The 22448-nt window shown below is 37.6% G+C and overlaps 1 protein-coding gene across 6 annotated transcripts in view; it reads left to right on the forward strand.

Moving 5' to 3' along the window:
* ARID1B (AT-rich interaction domain 1B) overlaps window positions 1–22448 on the forward strand; it is a 341059-nt gene that overhangs the window by 174376 nt on the left and 144235 nt on the right. For 5 of the 6 annotated variants that reach the window (XM_015591903.2, XM_015591900.2, XM_025049064.1 and 2 more), the window contains exon 4: window positions 7577–7618. The exons of the other annotated variant lie outside the window; for it this stretch is intronic. In XM_015591903.2, the coding sequence (XP_015447389.2) occupies window positions 7577–7618 (42 nt within the window). The remainder of the gene's footprint in view (window positions 1–7576; window positions 7619–22448) is intronic. 6 annotated transcript variants of the gene reach the window in all.

The raw sequence follows: 22448 nt of genomic DNA on the forward strand, positions 1-22448 counted from the left end.
TCTGCTGTGTTAGTCAGCCAGCCTAGATGCAAAGCTCAAATTTTATTGAAATTTACTTTTAAAAATTTACTTTGTAAGGATGAACTACATGTGTTCTTTATAAAGTATTGACTGTAGTTATTTTTTTTGTACAATTCTGAAAGAATCATTACATTTAATTCAGAAATAGAAAAGATCTGTATGAGCAACATACTTCCTTCATTGCCATCAGTTTGAAAACCTAATCCTTTTAAAAGAATTTAAAGTATACTTGGCTAGAGAGATAAATGCATCGAATACATATATATCATTAAATATAGTAAAAGTGGGTTTTGTTTTTTAATAACACTTGTGTGTAGTGCAAGTGTGTATATCATCAGCCAAATGGTACATAAGATTTTAATTTACATAGTTATATTAGGTAGAGCATGTTTTACATCTTGTTACATCTACACCAGTGGCATAATGAGCTGTTTCAAATCTGGGTTAATAAATATGTGTTTATATTTTATTGTTTGTGTTACAGTCCTCAACATTCATTCATACACACTTACTTATTCAACAGTTATTTATTGAGCCTCTGCGCTTGTGAAATTTACATTTTAGTAAAGGGATAAACAAGCAGACATCAAGTAGTAATACGAGAGAGAGAGGGGCTGTGTGTGGAGGTGACCTTTAAACTGAGGTGTGAGTGATAAGGGACCAGTAATAGGAAAATCTGATAGCAGGGTGTTTCAGGAGACGAGAAAGGAAGCCAGTGTAGCTGAGACACTGTGCATGGAGGAAGAGAGGTAGGACTGGAGGTCAGTGAGGCAAGCGGAAGCCATGCTGTTCAGCTTCTTGTGGACCATAAAAAGAATTGAGGTAGAATTTTATGGTATGACAATCTTCGTTTTAAAATAGGGAGTGGAGATGGAGATAGTGACTATAGATCCTACAAGTGCCTTTGGAACTGCCTTTAGTAGCATAACGTTTTTCCCTGGAACTCTGCCATAAATGCCTAGACCTAGAGTTTACACCTAGAGTTTTTATTTAAGCTGTATTGTGTATTAGCTTCTGCTACGCAACAAACCAACCCATAACTTAGTGCTCAGAACAGCCATCATTTATTTAGCTCACAATCTTACAATTTGACAGTTTGTCCTGGGACTGAGTAGTTCTGGTTTCTGCTGAGCTCATTCTCCCTTTTTCAGTCTGCTGCTGATCAGCTAAGTGGCTAGGCTTCTTGGAGTTGACTGGCTCTTGGCTAGAGTGATGTGGTAACAGAATCGTATGTGTCTCGTCCTCCAGCAAACTAGCCTGGGCTTATTCATGTGGTGACTGGTCGACCTCCAAGACGATGATTAGAAGTATGCATTGCCTCCTGAATCTTAGATTTGGAAGTGGTACAATATGATTTCTGTTCCTGCATTCTCTTAATCCAAACAAGTCACATGTCCATCCCAGATTAGAGAAGTAGAGAAACGGACTCCATCTTTTGATGGAAGGAGCTATAAAGTCACATTGCATAGTGTTTTGCATACTCTGTGCAGCACTCAGGGTCTCTCTTCTCTAAGCCATACCATTAAGTGAGGGTATCCTCACTCACTCAGAGACATAATTAGAGAAGTTTGACCACAATGTTGACAACCTTTGTTTTAAATTTAACAGCCTAGGAAATGAAGATACGGCTAACATCCTAGTATAGAAGATAATGTGAGTATAACAATTGAAAAGTGTAATTATAATATAGCCATGTTTGTCTTGAAATCCTATACATGGTATTAAGTGTGACAAATGCTTTTTGTTTGCATAGATGAAATTTATCATTGTTATTAATATTTATTGGTTCCCTACATGGGGACAAGTTTTTAGTTAATTTTAATATATTAAGAGAATGGTTATTTTGCTCGGTAGTGTTTAACAGTAGAAGGAATCATTATATGTTCGATTACAAGCTGACCAAATGCTGAGCAGTTTTAGCAGGCTGTGTCCTTGAGCTGTTATGTGGCCTATACATACTAATAAGGAGACTGAGGAGCATTAATAAGTAAAAGAATGCTGTCAAGGTTTTACATGTTTTTTAAGTGTTCATTTTTTAATAGATTATAAAAAAAGTAAGATATGATAATATTTAGTAGTAAGAAGTAACAATAATAATAAAGAAAAGACAAAACAACTTTCTTGCTTCCTAAAATTAAAGCTTTGAAGCCCAGTGCGAGCCAGAAGGGGGTGGGGTGGGGAGGAGCTTGTCCTGCAGTTTAAATTGTAAATTCTGGGACATGGTTTTGAGCAGTTTATTTATGAATCTGCTTTTTCTTAAAATGTAGGTATAAGTCTGCTTAATGGAATAGGTTCTAGTTGGTATATTGATCTTTTTGACTCAACCAAAGTAGACACAGTAATCTTTATAAGTAAAATAAAGATTACTTATAAAAATTTGCCTTTGAATTGTCTAGGCAAATTTTTTTTTCCCCCCCAAGAGCATTTGAATTTTTAGTACTTGTGGACAAATATTGTGACTGAAAATTCAGTCAGGCTCTTGTTGATTATTATTAATCTCCTCCCTTTACTCCCATCTCACTTTGAGTTGAATACCTCATGGGTAATTTTGTTTTTCCATCCCTACCTGGAATGAGAGGCAAAATTTATATCATTTCACTGTTTAATTATGGTGAAGATAGGGTATCTCTGGTCATTGGAGAAATTGGGGGGTTATTCTGCATCACAGTTATTCAAATGGAAAATTAAAATCAAGTCACCTTTTCCCCTTGTTCTTTAAGAATAACTCATCGATGGATCAGATAATTAAATGTAAAAATAATAAAGTCAAATTTATTAAAAGAAAACATGAGTTACTATTTCAAAAATCCTGGAGTGGAGAAGACATCTTCCAGCATGGCACATATTTTAGAAGGCATGAGGAAGCAAATGGATAGATTTCAATATATATAAAGTTAAATTTCTGTTTTTAATTCTACTTTTATAGTTTAACATGTCCTGAGCATTTTCCTATATTTTCTGAAAGCAGTTTTTTATGATTAGGTAAGGGTCCAGCATATGATTATACCATGCTTTATTTAACCATTCCCTATTTTTATACATTTTTGTAATTTGTTCTTTCAAATAATGCTGTAGTACAGATAATTAATATAGAAATAATTCATGGCAAATTACATCACAAAGATTAATTTCTCGAGTAACTACATCCTGAATAAATGGGCATAAATATGTTTGAGGGGCTCTTGATGTATGATAAAAAATGTTTTCTGGGAGGGCTGTTCTTATTGGCGTACCCATCATAAGTGTTGGGGGTTCTGTACACACAGGCATTGACTACTATATTTTCAGTCTGTACCAACTTGAAAGATTAGATGTTTATTTATATATCCATGAGTACTATTGACATTTAATAATTTTTAATGTTGTTATTGGTTTATTTTGTTAGCCACTTTTAGTTGAACAAGAACACATACACTTGGCAAAAAAAAATTATTGCATTTTAAGACAAAATACGATGAAAAATAAATTATCTCCCTTGAGACAATCACTGATGTGTTTCTTGCATAGCTTTCTAGAAATGGTAAAAGCATATTAAGCATATACTGACTCTCACTTTTCTTCTAAACACAGGTGTTAGCTTGCTCTACACGTTCTGATTTATTTCATTTAATGTGGTATCATAGAAATCTTATCTGCACACAGTTACTTCCTTTTTTACAGCAGCGTTGTATTCTATTGCTTGGCTGTATGATCATTTATTAAACACTCCCTTGTTGATGGACATTTGCTTGATAGTTGTCAGCTTTTCACTGTTACAAAAAACTCCAGTAAACAGCTTTGTAAATCTTTTTGCATTTGAATATTAGTGGAATTTGGGAGTTAACACTTAATCATGTGCATGTGCATTTTGATGGATGCTGCCAAATTGCACATCATTCTAAATATATGTTCTCATCGTCAGTGCAAGGCTATGATCTCAGTGATTTCTCACGCCTTTTCCAATATTGTAATTATCAGAATTTTTAATCTTTAATAATCAGTAGTGAGGAAAATAATGTTGGGAGTTTGGATTTGCATTCCTTTAATTATGAATAAGGTTTTTTATATATATGATTATAAATCGTGTGTCACTTTATTTCTTTTTGTGTAATCCTGATTTTAGAAAAAAAATTATTAAAATGGACATAGTTTTAGCATTGTTTTATTTTAATGAAATTGCTGCTGGATTAGTATTTTCTGCCTAGAGGTGAAAGTAAAAAAGACTTTGAAAGTGATTCAAGAAAGAAAAAAAACATGACCAGTTTTACTTCCAACTTCATGAATGCACATTTTCCTGATTTTCTTAATGGTGGAATGATTGGAAATAAAAGAGTCTTGTTTTTAGAGAGTAACTGAGGGAGAGAAGCCGCGTGAAGGGTTTTGTTCTTGAGTGGGGCGAAGGGCCCGGACAGGGCTTGGCTGCTGCCGAACTGTGCAGATTGAACTTTCACAGTGATTTCAGAAGTTCTCTACAAATGGAATCCTTTTAGGTCTTGGTGTTATGAAGTGTTGATTGTAGCATCATTTGAAGTAAACATGATTTGATGGAAAGGGCTTTATCTTGGACTTAGGGAGTCCCTGCTCTGTTTGCATGCACACGCGTGCACGCACGCACACACACACACGCGTGCGCACGCACACACACTCACACACTCACACACTCTCACTCCCTCACACCTGGGCCCTGAGGACCCCTGACAAGCTCTCTCCCCCGTGGACATCAGCTATGCCTCTCATCGGCATCTGGAGTTATCTTTGCGTCTGTGTGAAGGAGAGCTTGCTTATTCTGTCCTAATTTTACGTTTGATAAAACTTGACCTTTTTTTTTTTTTGATGATTTTATAGTACTGCCAGTTTTAAATCTCCCCAAACTGAATTTTAAAAAGGAAAAAAAAAAAGGCACCATTAAATCTTCTCTGGAATTTGAATTTATTTTTTTAAATGAATGTTTACATACATTTCGCCTGGGTATTAATACCTTAGCGAAACCCAGGCACTCATGTAGTAAACACCCAGAAAGTCATCGTTAGCGACTCAGGCGAATGCAGGCTGCCGGCCTTTCGTCCTCCCGCTACGCTGTCAGAGCTTTCCACTGGGAGTGTGCTAAGTTTTTTCAGTCGTACACTTTTATTTAAAATCATGACTGCTTTATAGCCAGATTCCATTTGATGATCATTGGCTAATAACTAAAATCCCATCAGATAAACACAAATCTACTTCTAGTTTATATGTAGGAATTATAGGCGTTTTGGGCTGGTGAAATACAAAATACCTTTTTTTTTTTTTTTAGAGATTCAAATTTATTATCAAAGGAACAAAAAAGCTTACCAGATTTGTGTTGCTAGTTAGGTTATGGGACTCCCACCTGGAAGCTGTGTATGAAGGTTGAAATACCCCCTGCCCCCACTAGAGGGGGATGCCCTCCGGCTCCCGTGAAAACCTTTGTGTGACGTTGATCTTCCTTTCTTATTAAATTGAGGTTAATCTCATGTTTTTAAAATCAGCTGTTTTTCCGTAGGTATTAAAATTAAGGTCTTACAGAAACAAAATAAAAAGGATGCTGAATTAGAGTGCGTATGTATTTAAACTGTAGCGCCTTTGAACAATGCATAATTTTTTAAAGTTGCTTTAATTAGATTGGCTAATACTTAGGAATTTCAAAACACGTCTCTGAGCCCTCCTGGAGCTAGACTCCAGGGTGGAGAGTGAGGCTGGGCCTCTGAAACTCGCCTCCATCCTCCAAGCCCCAAGGCCTGTTTTTGTCTAGCCACTGCCAGCGCCACAGGGAGAGTTCCTAAGCCCCACTGGAAAGCTTGGGTTTGCTGTCATCCCAGGCTGTCAAGTATAGGAAAGCCATATCTTTAAATAGATTTCTGTTTGCTGTTGAATTTTCTTGCTACTTTGCCTTTTTAAAATATGTTAAGCAAATGCAGAACTCACTCTGGAGGTGATTTTGCAAATTTAAACTTTTATTTTTAAAATAATTGCATGTATATTAAAGTATCACATCCAGGGTGAATATACCTAACACTGAGGTATGCAGACATGATCTCTGTGTATAATTCAAGAGTAAATGTCATAGTGTTTCTAGTAGTTAAGATTCAGCAAATTTGTTGTTTGTGCTTTCTCTTTAAAGTCTTCAATGTTGATTAGAGGTTTTAATGTAAAGAATTTCGAGGTTAGTAACCTAGTGTTGTAAAAGACAGGACTTAGGAAATTCATGCATATGCATATGTAAATTGCAAATAGTTGTGGTTTTTCCTCCAAACTAAAAGTCTATAATAAGATCTCGTTTCTAAATCTAACAATTAGCTTTAGAAATCGAGTGTAAACAGAAATGCTGTCAGTGAGTCTTATAATGATTTTGTGCTATAGCGGATCCAACATTTTAGTCTTTAGCCTAAAATTGCATTTGGTATCAGCAGCATATGGTTTTCGTCAAGGTGAGGCTGCTCCCCTTCTCAATACCTAATCACGCGTTTCTCCTGCTTTGTGCGCCAGACCAGTCTCTGTCAGGGACCAGGTGGTGGGTGAGCCTCACTTTCAGTAAAGCCGTTGGAGAATACAATTTGTTTCCTTATTTCTTTTTTTGACCCCTTCACTTTCATACCGAATGACAGTCTTATTGAAATGAGCTTCCTTTCTGTGTTTCCTTCGCCCAAGGGAAGAGTCCAATTTTGTTTTAGCAAGATACATTGGATTGGCCTGCGTACCTTCTACTTAAAACATCTACTACAAATGCCTAATTTTAAAAGGTTTAAAACGAGCAGTGAAGCCACTAGTCCGATATCGTCGCCCCACCCCCACTGTCTTCCCTAGATACTTAAAAAATACTCATCTTCGTTCTATTGCCTTCTTTCCTTGCTCTTCTCCCTCATATAGGTACTTCGTAGCAGTCAGTTAAAAGCTTTATACATCAGACTGAATAATTATGTTTAAAAAACAGTAATTATCAATACACGTCTCGTTCCACGCAGCTTTTAAAATTCATGTTAATGAGCTCTGTCTTCTAATGCGTAAGACTGACAGGCAATTTTGAAGTTTTGCCATCATTTCACAACTTGTTGCTTAGACGCTGTCTGCCTCTTCCAGAGTATTGCTTTTGGGAGCTCTCGCTCTGCAACATTCCAGGGACTACCCACTCTGAGGTAGCAGGACAAGAACTTACTAGCACTTTCACAAGCATGATGAAATTGCTTTACGAGGCATAACTTTCCCCTCGCAGTCTGTCAGTAAAAGATCAAAAAGTATATCCAGTATCTTGTAATTTAAGTTAGAAGGATGATTCTCCTAAGTTACTAGATCATTTTAAGGACCTTAGACCACCACTTCAACATGAGGCAAATCTATTAATTTGACAAAAGCTTGCCTAGTTATAAACCTGGAATCTGGGGCAGTGACCTGGATTTATACCCAACTCTTGAAGAGAATCACAGATCTCTCTCTCTCCGCACCTGATGTAAATTGAATGCCAGTCTTCTCAGAGCTCTTAGTTCCAGGCCTGTGCTCTGGTCTATGGCTAGACTCATAGAAGATTTTGATAGTGCCTAAATTATTTTTTTCCTTATGATTTCAGGTTGAAGTCTTGGCCTCGGAGGATACCGCCTTTGGACTCAAGGTGTGTAGTCTGATGTAGCTGACCGTGTAGGTTTCCTCAGCTCCCCTAGGTGCATTGGAAGGTCAGCAGAGAGGGCTTATCTTTTTCAATCAAATGTGAAGGTTCTACATCTTCCAAAATTCCAGATTTCCCTTCTATTATGATTAAGATGAGACTGTGGTAGTGTTTTCTTTATCTTCTTTTCTTTGCTGTGGAGAATGAGAAATAGTACAAAAAAAAAAAAACCAAGAGTTTCATTTAGTATTAATTGATTTTTAACTTTGAATTAGCCATGAAATAAGATTTACTGAAAGCCCCCCCAACCCCCGAGTTTGAGGGTAACAAAATACAACCACCAAATGTTATCAGTGCTGTTTTTGGTTCATAACTCTAGCTTCATTCATCCACTTTTCCATTATCCCTGCTTTGAACGGTGATTGACTTCTGTGCTCCAGTCACAACTAAATTAAATCCCAGCTCCTGTCCTCAGGTTACTCACCATCACTTGGTAGGTGCAGGCCCCGTGAGCAGATACATTATCCTGCAGGGTGGTTGTCTCCAGGCTAGAAGCATGTAAAGGATTATGGGAGTGCAGTGGAGTTGAGTGGGAAGGTATTCTAGGAAGTCGATACCTGGGTGGAGCTTGCGGGCTTGGATTATATTTAGGCAAGAGAGGAGGACAGAAAAATAAGAGCTATTTTCAGGTTAGAGGAGAAGCATGAAAAAAATCGGAACTAAAAGTGGTTAAAGTCTGCTTGCGTGGCAGGGTCTGAGGCTGAAGAGGTTAAAAGTTCGAATTTTATCCTATGGAAAATGCAAAGCTATCAAAAGGTTTTAAGGCAAGTAGTGGTTAGATTTGCAACTTCGACAGTTTCGGCCACTTCGTGGAGGATGGGCTTGCCGGAGACAGTGAAGGGCACTGGAGTCCTGAGCCGGCGTGGTGGAAGAGGAGAGATGCTTGAGGAAGTCCGCAGGACCGTTTCCTCACTGGGATGTGCGAGGCGAGGAGGACGGAGGAGTTGAGCCTGACGCCAAGGGGTAGATGATGAGTCGCACCGAGACAGAGAATACAGGGGCAGTCGCATATTTTTTAGAAGTACAATCTTCCAGACCTATCTTTTTTTATCAGATTTACTTGTAAGCATTTGCTAGTAATTCTTAAATTGTGTGAATAAATTGGTAAGAGGTTCTTATAAGGAGAGGATGGCTTCATTTGCATGTGGAGGTATAGAAGAAGTACTATGTAGATGCCATCAGTAACCTTTGAAGTCAAGTTCAGGAAAATGCTTGGTGAATTTAAACATATATCTTTTGTTCAGTACAACATATTTCCTTGGGTAAGTCTTTAGTGCTTACTCGTTTGGCAGTAATATAATTTGGTTACCAAAATAATTTTAAAACTTCTTTTTGAAAGGTGAGTGGATAGAAATATATTTTATTTACACACACATACACACACACACACAACCAGTTCATTTGTTTTCCAGTTCTAAATGGGCATTAGAATTCCACAAATCTAAAACATTTTGATATACTATTTTGGCTAGCATGTTTTTTGGAAGAACAGAATAGTGAATTTTATGCTCATTTTATGATTTTTTGATAGAAACTATTACAAAAAACGTATATGTGGGAAAGTCATTTTAAAAATGAATGATGAAGAAAATCCAGGGGTAAGTATACATGTTCTGAAAAAGAATAGGAAGAAGAAAAACGATAAAATATAGGTCATCCCACAGGCGACGGAGCCCCCACTCCTGGGCACCCTTCAAGCTTCTGCTGTAGTGGAGTCATCAGTCCCTGGCAGAGAGGGAGAGTGCCAGCCTGTCCTCTCTGCCCCCACCATTTCAGCCAGACCCTAGGAGTGCGTATTAAGCCCTGGGAGAGCTTTTCTCCCGAGCTCTGTTATAGGACCCACTTTACATTTCGTCTCTTCCCTCCGACGTTTTCCCTCTTTGAGTCTGCTCCGGAAACTACACTTCCTTAAAATCCTAAGATTTTACCACTGCAGGAAGTCTTCGAGGTCCTCTGATGTAACTTTCTTCCAGGTTAGGGATGAGGGAACTGAAGGCCAGAGGATTTTTGCTCCCCAAGGTCATGACTCATCACCAGCAGAGGTGGGCCTGGACTTGAGAACTTTAGTGGTCTCATTATTCTTTCTCTGAATATTTAAGTACAATTTTTAAAAATATTTCTTGTTGATATTTAAATATGTCTTTTCTCTTTTGGCAATAATTTTTGGAATTTAGGTACCTAAGATTTATTGTTATTTTAGAGAAAAGTCTAAGCTTAAAATATCTAAAAATAAAATTTTAAAGTAAATGCTACATTTGTTTACTCTTATGTATTACTTTTTAACCATATCTCAGTTGAATAAACATCTTAGAGAAGAATAACATTAATTCAAACTGGCCTTCTAACTCCCAACTAGCTTAGTCTTCTTACTATACTGAGCCTTTAACCCCCCTCCGAGCCTAACCTCAGACCTTGCCTTCCCCTCGAATGCTTTCCAATCCTCTTGCTGGCGTTTCAAGTTTATCCTGCCGTCCACATTGAGTTCACACCCTCCCTCTTCTGTGACGTTTTCCGTCAGTATCGCAGACTTCTGAGCTCTCATTCCATGAGCTCATAGAGCAGCCGTTGTCTTTGCAACTTATTTGGGGTTTCTCTCCTGCCAGCTTGTTTCCATTTTATTTTATTTGTGGGAAACAGCATGGTATGGCCTGGCCCAGCTCCATTATGTGGCATTTTTTCCCCAATAAGATTGTATGCTCAGAGACTCCATCTTGTTCATCTTTTTATATCCATATTGACAGTAAATAAGTATTGCTGATTAAAGTTCTATACATGGTATAACAGTTGTGGTTGCTAAGAGCAAAAAGAATTCTCGATATTAACATTACTACTGCATCGTTTCTGTTGTGGGATTTTCTCGCTGATCCTCTCATTACCTGGGTTAATATATTAGCTTGGTGTTGTATATCGTGGCTCTGTAGAGCCTGACAGAAGGAAGATATATTTATCGTTAATGCTGTTGAAGCTGTTGAATGGTTCTGCTTGATACCAACAACCAGTTGATTCCGATTTATCTCACTATTAACTCAAATACCATTATTCATGGAGTTCTGCAGTTAGTCTTTGATTTCGTTCCGTGTCATTGCCCTGCTGGTGGCAAGCTCTGTTGGCCAGAGCTGGTCTAGAAAATAAAGATTCTGAGTATTCATATGACAAGATATTTGAACATAACACAATTAGAACAGCCTTTTAGTTTAATTGATGGAAAAACCTGAGAATTGGAGCAGATACGTAGAGACTAGAAAGAATTCGCTGTTCTAGCAATGTAAAACAGAAAAGATGTTGTGTTGAGAAAAAATAAATCCTTAAAATAAAGTTGGCCTGTCCTGTTGGACTTTGAGAGTAGAAAAGTTTTAAACAGGCTCATGAAATTAGGGAGCTTTCTGGTGGTGTCTTATAATGGATCATTCATTCATTGATTGACATGGGGTTATGCCTGGGGATTATCAATACAATATTTCAAATTTAGAATGTTTAGCCTTGCGTAATAAGATTCTACCTGTTAAAATGTTTTTCCTTTAATTAAGATAACCACATGAAAGCTTATATTTATCTTCTTTTGAAAAACACTATTTTTTTCTTATAAAGTTACATTAACTCTGTTTCTTCTCAACTCTCTGCTTGCCAGGGTGTGTGTGTACTAGTGAATTTACTTGGCTAACTCACCTATAACTTAGGTGAAAGTAACAATGTCACTTAGGTGAAAGTGACAATGTCATTGAAAGGAAACCAACAACTATTTTCTTTTTGAAGTTCATAATCTTATCAACTCATATTACTTTTCATAATATGAAGGATTTGTGTTTGCATTTATATTTTCTTATTGAATGACAATCTATTAGAAATCTTTAGAGAAGTAGAGGACCAAGTTTATTCTTTACTGTTTCAGTAATTGAATCTCAGTTAACATTATAGAATATATATTGATAAGGCAAAAGAATTTTCTATTTTTCTGTAAAAGAAAGATTCTAGAAGGAAAAAGAATTCATTGCAGTCCTGAAGTCGTGATTGGGAATCCATGTTGAGTTGTTCCCTTCTTTTGTTAGAGATTTTCCCAGCCTCTTCTTCTGCCATCTGCTGGTGGTTCAAACACTTACATGTTTGATTTTAAAACAAATCTGCTTTATTCTTATTTAGGAAAGATTTGGGGGGAATGTTCTATTTATATTCACCTGTAATATTTTGTTGCAGTTTTGCTTGTCAGCTTTAATTATCTTTTTAAAGGCTATTTTAGCTGCTTTTTCAAATCTGTCTTTAGAGAATACATGAATATAAAATTTAGAAAAGACAGAGACTGTGAAAGGCCCAAAGCATATGCCATGAAGAGAGAAAGAGACACAGACTTACTGATGAGAGGTCTCGAACGCCAGGAGGGAGAGTTACTCGAGTTGTGGGGGTCTTCCCTGACTTCTGAATTCGGATTAAATGGAGCAGCAGTTCTGGCCGGCTCTTTTGAACTAAGACTACTTGACTGGAAGGGACGAGTCCTATCTTTTGTTTTAAACCCTAGTATGAGATTGGAAAACAGATTTCTTCTTATCACCAAGGTTCTTTTCAGCCCTGAAATGCTACACGTTTTCCCAGATTCATTCGGTTAAACCTTCCTCTCTGTCCTTATTTATTTTTCTTCTGATTTCTTCCTGTTAGTTTACTAGTCGAAGCTATTCTCATCGTCTTGGGAAAAATATAAATATTTTTTGTCCGCAGACAAATCTTTCCATGAAATAAAGCCAAGTAAATTTTTCAAAAGAAAGACAAAATATGGGAATTTGATTTTTTTTCCTATCCTTAATCTCCTTTACTAATTTCTTTTAGAGCAGCCTTGACTAATTTCTAAAGCCTCAGATTCACGGGTCAGTTATTTGTTCATCATTTCCTCAACGAGGAAAAGTAACCCAAAATATTTATGTTTTTTTTCTTCACAATGAATAAGGTTAAGGGAGGTAATGTGACTTATTTTAGGCCCTATTTAATGGCAAAGTAGAGCAAAAATCTACAGTTCTGCTTCCCAGGCCAGTGTCCTTTATACATAATTTTAACAGTGCTTGTTAGTCCTCCCAATACCGGAGTTATGTGTTAGATTTGAGTCTTACGGAATTGTGATTTTTACAGCTCAAAATGGTCTAATGTTGGCAATTTCATGTGGTTCAATTCAGTGTATTAGGGCTCTCCAATATCATTTTAGATCTACATTCAATAGTGAAAACACTATTTTTCTTTAAAAGCTCTTTATCCCAATTGGAATGTGTATGTGTGCGGTTTGAAGTATTAGGTAATCACAAGATGTTTATGGAGGTTAATTGGCATGAAAGTACCCAGTAAGCCACATACCTCAATAAAAATGATTTTTTCCAGATCATTTTATGAAAAGTCAGAAATACTTTATCATGACCAAGTGGTTTTGCATGTAGTAGGAGCTCCATTTCTTCTAGACCAAATGCTTTGTCAGGTAGTGGTAGACAGCACATTTTGTAGATGGAGTTCCTGACTGCGTGGTTTCAGTCACCAGATCTAGTCAGTACATCTGTGCAGAAAGGTTTGCTCTAATGATGTCGCCAAGTAAGTGGAGGGGAGCATACTGCAGTGCAGTTCATGCCTGCTTTTGTCAGACTTACATTGTTTTCTTTTGTAAAAGAAAAACGTCAGGAATTAAACATGGCCTTAGGTGCTGTGGATCGCAGAAGTGATCTTTTTAAGGGAGGAGAGGAGTTACGCTGAAGGAAGTTATTTACTGGTATATTCTGGACTTTGATTGATTCCATTTTTTCCTGGAGACATTATTCTGGCACTATTTTTTGAGGACTTAATTTTCTGGTAATAATAAGAATGCATATATTCTCCTTATCCCCACCCTCAAACACCTGTTCATTTGGGATATGCACAAATAATTAGAGGCATGTTTCTGGGCTTGCCTGTGAAATGCCTCAGCACAGAGTTGCTATGACCATATTAATAAACATCAAGCTGCTTAAGATTTGTTGGGAAGGAGCAACGAAATTATTCTAGGGAAGATTAGGGATGCTTCTGATTGCATGTGGTTTAGGTTCTCTCCAGTGCCAAATTTTGAAGCCAGTTTTGTTTCTTCAGATGGTGAAAACCCTCCCCCTCCCCTCCTACTGCCTTAAATCTGGCTTTTACCCAAGCCATGTCAATTTTTGCAAGTCAGTTGAGAATGTCAAAGTGACTGGTGTTGAAAGAGCCAATATGTTGCAAGATGCTTAAAGCCAAGGAGAACATTTATATGAATTAAGGAATATATTGGGAGATGATTTTTAAAAATCAGATTTGAAAAGAAAAACCTGTTGAATTAATACTTGCATACCAGATGTATCACTGATAAATACTTGTAACAGATACTCCCCAATAAGCAATAAAATTACCATTTTACAGCTGAAGTAATGTATCCTGTGGGTACATTTGGAAAGATAAGCCAAGAAAAATACATGCAAAGTTCTTGAAATAATAATGCAAATAAAACATTTCATATTATAATTTTAAAATAACAGGATTTGGAAGCAAGAAAAAGTCTGGGAGACTATTTGTTTTGTCTAAATTCTGCTTTTACTCTGGTCTTTTGACAGTCGGCTTTTTGATATTGTATAATTGCTTTAGTGTCTTTGTGTATATAGAAGGACTGAATTGTCCGACAGAGTTGTGGCTAAAGATCTCACAAATTCTAAATAATTAAAGTCATAGACTTTATATCTTCTTTGCTTTGTTGCAATAATGGCCAATTTTCATACTTGTCTGAATTCTGTTGGTTTTGTGGCTGCTATTGAATCACGAAGCAGAGGGTTTTGCCATATAATTTATTCATTTGTGCACAGCCAGAGTGGCCGTGCAGCGTGCAGTGATTGTGCGTCCCAGGTCGCCGGGTCACTGAGACTTGGTGCTGTGATTTGCTGCCCTCTTTGCCCAGCGAGTTTGCTCGATGATGGTGACATTCCCTCTGGCTGAATGAGGGCAGTGGGGGAACCTGCTTTCTCCAGGCCAGAGCATACCTCAGGTGTGGATTTCCTTTGGCCTCAGGTATACTTGGAAAAAGGAGTGATGAATGTGTGGGAGGGGAAAGAAGTCCAGGGAATAATACGACTCATGCTCTACGTGATCAAGATAGAGTAAATTAAATCCTACGGAAATTTTCATTTTCTTGTAGCTGCATGTGGCAGTTTAAAGCACTTATTTGGCTGCTTCATAAGAAGCCATGTGTGTTTTTATAAGAAATACCTTTTAACCTCCGTCGCTCTTCCCCAAATTAAATTTTTACTTCAGAATGGCTTTTTTTGTATCTCACTGAGGGAGAGAAGGTGAAGAATGGAGTATTAAATGAACAGATTATTTAAAATGAGAATTGGATATTACACATTAAATATCATGATAAAATCAATAAATTTATCAAAAGCATTCCAAAAATAAGTTCAAATTTCTTGACCATTCTCAACTTAAAATTATTTATTGTATCTTAAGTTCATAATTTCTTCTTAGTTTCTCATATTCCTATTTTTGTCTCATTATTGAATCCCCTTGTAAAAGTATAAACTTCTCTTACATGTTAACCTGTACTTAATATCACCGTAATTTTTTAAAAAAATTATCGTATGCTACCACAGTATAAAAATAACAAGATATCCCATTAAAAATATATTCCCTGTGATACGTGAATAATTTGATTTGGAAAGAAGCCTGGAAATCCTGATTTTTAAGCTACAAAAGGTACCTTCATCATGTTGACATTTGAAGGGCTTCAGTTTTGATAGTAAATGAGTAACCTTTATAAAAAATTTTATATTTTGTTTTACCTTAATATGAGCCATGAAATAGAACTTCCAATGACACGAGATTCATAAAATGCCTTTTTGTTTTCTGAACAACAGTGGAATTTTTCACTGTGCTATTTAATAGTATGTGCAAACATCTGGAAACACAAGTATTAATAACTGCACGCATGGATGTATACATGGATGTATACATTCTTTTTTCTTTTCACATAAGACGAACGGATAAGTTGACCTCCCTAAAGGATAAGTTTGAAAAGGAAGGAAATGGAGTTCTGCCAGGCTTGTTGGCTTGAGTCATGGACAAGAGCAAGGCCTGTCTGAACTGCCACTCAGTTTTTATTCTGCGAGTTTGCAGGGTTGGTGATTAGAGTGGCTTTCGCCCAATTATGCTGTGATTATTCTGCTGCACTGTAATTGACTGGGGAGATATGCTAATACCTGTCATTTGGGATGATAAAAGATGAGCGGGGGACGCAATGCATTATTTAGCTGGCTGTGTGATAGATGAGGGATGCGCAGAGTGCTTTAATTGCTGAGAAGAGAGGTTAAGCTGAACGAACGGATGAATTAGAAATGAGTTTTTTTATGGCTTGTGGAAAAGTGAAATAAAGGAAAATGTGCTTTAAACTAAAGCAGCAGATAGAAATGAGCACAACATAACTAGATCCAGGTAGTTTGCTTTATCAACTTAAATATTAATGAAAAATGTAGTTTGGAGTTCAGTAAATAATAATCGGAAAGAGACTATACAATAGTTTCTCATTAAACAAAAAATGTTAAAGGAATTGTTTTTATTTGAGATGACAGTATTTGTGATTTGTTATCTCTTAAATTGGTGTGCTCTATTTTAGTTTATACTGAAATGCAATATGCAGCAATTTTGAATTTCATGCTTTGTATCTTTTGAGTGTTAGCTTAGAGGTATCTAGATTTCCTGTGCCTGTGTGTTTATCAATTAATGCAGACAGAGGAAGGCAAGAAAAAGAATGAATATTTATACTACTAGGAGAATGTAATAATATAATTAGTGAGAGTGTACAGATAATTCTTGAGTGACAGGATCTCAGACAGTGGTACAGTCCTCAGATGCCACACACTTAGTTTTTGGTATATTTATGGGAAAAAAATAGAGGTATTTTCCCATTTCATATCGTTTCCTTTTGTCATAGCCATATATAATCTTGCACGTATATTTCACGAAATTATTTAAAAGTACTGTTGTAATCTGCGTAGTTATATGATTTGATGTTAGTGTTTTACTTTGTTTTAGTTTTGTGCATTTCATAGGTAATTATTTTGAAAATGCAGTCAGAACAGCAGTGTGCAGAAATGGACTGTCACAAACTGAAGGTTGAGGCCTTGCACATACTGTCAGCGCTTGGGCACCTCATACTTTACCAGATAATGATGTCAGAAAGTGTTGTCCGCAACTGTGCCGTTTTATGTTGTAGATGAAGCAATGGGAATACAGGTTGAATAGCAGAAGTTGTATTTTTTGTAAAATGAAGAAAATGACCCTCATACATTGTTGAATTATTTCCAGACAGTCCAGCTTCTCAGAGCCTGTGTGACTTGTCTAGTGTGGCTGAATTTATCAAGGAATAGCTTTCAACCAGGTTATTGAATGGTAATGGATCTGTCTAGAACAAAGCATGCCTGTTGGAATGGGTGTCAACTGCAGACAGATGCTACACTCTGCTTCTCAAATAAGTCTTGTTGGAGCCGATCGCTCTTCCCCAGTATAATTGGCACCTCTTTTGCAGAGTCTCTTCTGAAACAAAGTAAAGTTTACTTATGGATGTTTTTAATCATTACCCTTCTTGGAATTCCAAAGTAGACTCTTGTAGTTACCTTTCTCAGACGGTTATAATAGGAAGGGCCACTTATACAGAACATTTTATAAGGCAAAGTAGAAGGTTTTATAAAGGAAAAGGTGCAGTTAGCTTCAAAGAACTTAAAATTAAATGAGCAAAGGTACTACAAACACAGCAACTTATAAACAAACAACAGCACCTAACAACATATTTTTACAAACTCTAGTTACCCTATTTCAAATGCCCCATTTTAGAATGTAAGCTAACTGCATAATGAAAGCTGGCCACAGCACTTGCGAGACATGGTGTCTTGATTTTTTTTTTCTTGTCAGAGGTATAAAAAGAGTAGTATACAACCTATTTAATTTTGTGCACCTTTTTTTTAATACTAGCAATTTATTATTTTTCCGTCCCACTAGGCAATTATTCAATCCTGAGACTTTGTGCCTGAGTCTTGGCTATAATTATCATCACTTGAATGTGAAAATGATTTTGTAAGGTCCTTAGTTTGAAAGACTTCGCTTTGTTTAATATAGTCAGAAAAAATCATGTTTGTGGCTTTCATTGTTTATATGATATATCTCACTGTAAATTTGATTTATGAGAACATGAAATTATTCTTTTCCAGATTGGATGCCCAGAAACTGTGTGATGTCACCATTCTTTACTTTGGTTTAAGTTTCTCCCCTTGGAAATGCTCTCTTTTAAAACTGAGATTTGTAACATGCAGCCACATAAAACTATCTTAAATTTCCTTAGAATCTTGTAATAGCCTTACTGCCCAACTGAAGGCTTTTTTTAATGGCAATGAGTTATAGTGTTTTTTAATAATGTAGTTATATTATTTTATAATAAAATTTAAATATGATTATAGAATTATTGCCACCGGGAACATGAGAAATTATAGAGTCCATTTCCCTCATGTTGCAGTGGTAGGAAGTGAGGCCGGTGAGCAGACAGCTAACCTGCTGGACCCTGCGTCTCCTCGCTCCTCATTGAGGCTTTTCCCGTCTCCCCAGGGAGGTCAGTTCTCGCCCAGTGAGCAGGGTACGTGGGAAATAGTTGTGCATATTGAGTTGTACGGGGGAAAGGAGCACTTACTAGGTGTCACTCATACGGGTGTGGGTGGTCAAGTTGGTTCAAACAAATCGTTTAACAATGGCATATTAGTTACACATTTTATTTTAACACAAAACACACAAAGGCACATTTACATGGATGTCCCTCTCCAGCCACCGTTTACAGTGATCTCAGCCATACCTGATTCTGTGGCACTGTTGTAGCAGTTCATTCATCTTTAGTGGAGGAGGGTTTTTTCCGGCACCCTCTTTTCCCGTTTATGTATCACTTGGTTCCATATTTTACTAAGTTTTATAATTGGAGAAATACGTAGCACAGACGAGCTGAGCAGGAAACACAGTGACGTGTCGGGAGGCGAGCACGTCCCCTGGCCTGAGAGGGAAGGAGGAGGGCTTCTCAGAGCAGCGTGAGCGGGGTTTGGGAGGTGACGGGGCTTCGGTAGCGTCATTGAGTACATACACCCAGGGGCAGTTGGAGAGGTTCTGCTGTGTGGACGTGAAGACCGTTTACACTGTTTCCCCTCTGCTGTCTTCTTCACAACTAGTTCATTTCCTTAAGAAAGAACAAGTTACTTTTTCTTCTGAATCAAGCCAGGTCCTCAGTAACGTGCCACTAGAAAAGACACGGGTCATTAATCAGTTTAGCAGAGAGTAATCACTAGTTTACCTATCTTATTTTACGGTTTTGGTTTTCGTCTTGCCAGTAAGGTACTCTTTTTTGTTTGTGTCTTTGTCACGTAAATTCAGCTATAGAACTTACAGAAAGTACCCTTGGGACTAGCTGCTCAGTTTTTTTGCTTTAGGGAGAAAACATAAATGTAAATAATTACTTTAAATTTCAAGCCTTTAGTGCTCACTGTAATATCTCCTTGCAGTCTTTTTCCTTTCTTAAATTTAATTATAATACTCTTGATAAAGATAGAAAATTAACATTTAAAAAATGGAAAATTTAAGTACTCTTACAGGTGCCTCCTGGTTAGATTTGAAAGGAAAGGGAAATGGCTAATATATTAGATTTCTAGTGCTGAAAACTAATTGCCACAAATTTAGCAGCTCCAAATCACACCCGCTCATTACCCCAGTGACTTCTGTGGGCAGTCACTGGGTCCTCTGCTGAGTGTCTCGTGAGATTGAGATCCAGGTATTGTAGGGGCTGCGGTCTCATCCGAGGTTCCAGTCCTCTCCCAAGCCCAGTGGTTGTTGGCAGAAGTCACCTTTCTGTGGCTCTGGTTCTGAGGTTTCCACTTCCTTGCTGGACATCAGTCACGGGCCATTCCTTGCCACACGGCCGTCTCCACAGCCGTGCGCTGGCAGATTTGCTTCAGGCCCCTCCCGCCTCTCCTGCAGGACCACCTGCTTAGGCCAGGCCCACCGACGTAATCTAGTAATTCAGAACCAGCTGCTTAGGGACCTTAATTGCATTCTCAGGACCTCTCCAGCCCTGAATTGTAACATAATCACGGGAATGTTGTCATGGTCATAATCTTACATTCGGGGGCAGGGAGCAATGTCGGGTGCATACACCGAGGCTGGGGAGCCGAGGCCGCCTTAGAGTTCTGCCTGCCACAGCTTCTGGTTCCACATTTGCCATCAGACTTCAGGGATGGAACGGTTTTCTCTGCATGTACCGAAAGTGTTCTTAAAAAAAAAACAGTCTGGAAAAATGAAAGTGAGAAATAATAGAACATATTTGACTGACGACACTGAAAATAAGCGATCAGCACCTTTAACAGAGCCGTCCGTCGTAACAGCAGTTTCCTCTCGCGCATTGCTGGCTCCCGAGGCTTCGCTCTAGCGCCGAAGCGATTTTTCGCTGTAGACTCTTACTGTGCAGTTGATGTGCTTCTGGGGTAGCCGGAGAGTGCTCTGCATTTCTCTCTCCCCGGCTTCCGTTGACAGGTTCGATGATCTTAGTTTCTTCTTCCGGTAGAAACGTTTGTTTGAGACCTCGGCAGTCTTCACTGGCATGCCAGTTATAGAAAACGAAGTCTCTGGTAATTCTGGTTAGTTTTATAGACTTGAAATGCTATGAAAAAAATTTCTTAATATCTTTAAAATTTATTTTGAGATTCAAATATGACATTATTTTTGAAATATATAAAGAAAAACTTGGCTTATGAAGTTCGGTTTTGTATTAATTTTTAAAGAATTTTTTTTCTTTTTACAAATTATATAGATCGATCCCAGATATAACATGATATATTAAAAATCAAAACTATCTTTTATCTTTTTTTAATCAGTTTTACTTATATTTTTTAGAGTATGTACCCACAAAAGATATTTTGAATTTATCTTTGCCAACACTGATTCTTTCAGAATTACCTTAGAGAAAACTGCTGAGTTCACGCATACTTTCCGAACGGCACAGCCATGAGTGGGAGAGAGGAAGGGGTCGAATGCCGCGCCGGCTTCCGTTGACAGGTTTGATGATCTTAGTTTCTTCTTCCGGTAGAAACGTTTGTTTGAGACCTCGGCAGTCTTCACTGGCATGCCAGTTATAGAAAACGAAGTCTCTGGTAATTCTGGTTAGTTTTATAGACTTGAAATGCTATGAAAAAAATTTCTTAATATCTTTAAAATTTATTTTGAGATTCAAATATGACATTATTTTTGAAATATATAAAGAAAAACTTGGCTTATGAAGTTCGGTTTTGTATTAATTTTTAAAGAATTTTTTTTCTTTTTACAAATTATATAGATCGATCCCAGATATAACATGATATATTAAAAATCAAAACTATCTTTTATCTTTTTTTAATCAGTTTTACTTATATTTTTTAGAGTATGTACCACATAAAGATATTTTGAATTTATCTTTGCCAACACTGATTCTTTCAGAATTACTTTAGAGAAAAATAATATATTTTATTTTACTTATTTATTTTTTAATAATATATTTTAAATAAGATTTCTGTGTACTTGATTTGAGTCCTTTTATGGGGGAATTCTGTTGAGCCAAAAATTTAAACAGGCAGATGTGAAGCAAACCTAATGATGCTTCAGATTTACTCAGATTTTGAAAATGTGACAAATATTTTAATTTTAAAAAAGTAATATTTATCACACTCGATTTTAGAATTAAATAAAAGTTTAGAAACCTTAATTTTAGATAGGACTGATGACACCAACAGTATACTCCATAACTGGAATGGGGAATAGTTTTTTAATTACAGAGGAATTACTGATTTTGGCATGAACGTTGCTCAATAATTTTGTTTCTTTTGCAGAATTTTTGAATTTTGAGGGAGTATTTTATGGATTCATACTTTGTGGGGAATATGTGTGGCTGCAGGATGAACTGTACAGCATTTAAGGGAAGCAGTGGCATAGTCTGGCAGGACAGACACCTTCCCCGTGCGAGCTAAGTGGCGAGGTCATTGTCCCATTGGATCCCATGGCTTTCTCTACATGAGCACGCTCACCTTGCTTCCCGTAGGGTTAGGAAGTTAAGATACGCCAGATGCCTCCCTGAGTGACACCAGGGTTTTCCTCATGTGTGAGCAGCAGCGGTCTCTTAGACTGCTTTATCCTGATCCCTGTGCTAGGCTCTTTATTTCCTGCCATTCTAAAAGCCGCCCTTTTGGTGGCATGGCGTTTGGAAGGAGCGGGCCTGGTGATCAGAGGACAGACAGCCGTTGCATAGATGCTTCTCGTTCACCCTGTGCTGGGCACTGAGGGCGTCAGGGTGAGAGAGACGCGGTTCCGGCTCTCGTTGAGTTTCCAGTGCAGCTGGAGAAGTGGGGCCCTGTTGCACACGACAAGTGCTAGTTACTGTGACATAGGGCTGAAAGTACAGTGTCGTCTGGGGTGATCCGGCCTTGAAGGGCAGTAGACTTGGTGCGGTGCCTTTGAAAGGTAGCCTCACAGACAGGCGGGCATGAATAGGCAGGTTTGGCCGGGGCTAGTGACTTTCGGAGGAAGGAGTTGGAGGGTCCTGAACACAACACCTAGATGTTTCATCATGTTTCAACATGAGGAGGGATAACCAGAGGCGCTGCAGCTTGGGAACGGGGTTTTATTTTAAATTTTTTTTAGTCGTCAACAGTATCTTGGCGTAAGAAAGACTCGTTTGAGAAGGTACTGGTTAGTTGTGTATCTTCAGCTT

The sequence above is a fragment of the Pteropus alecto genome, unplaced genomic scaffold (genome assembly GCF_000325575.1).
Source record: "Pteropus alecto unplaced genomic scaffold, ASM32557v1 scaffold195, whole genome shotgun sequence".
Classification (NCBI taxonomy): domain Eukaryota; kingdom Metazoa; phylum Chordata; class Mammalia; order Chiroptera; family Pteropodidae; genus Pteropus; species Pteropus alecto.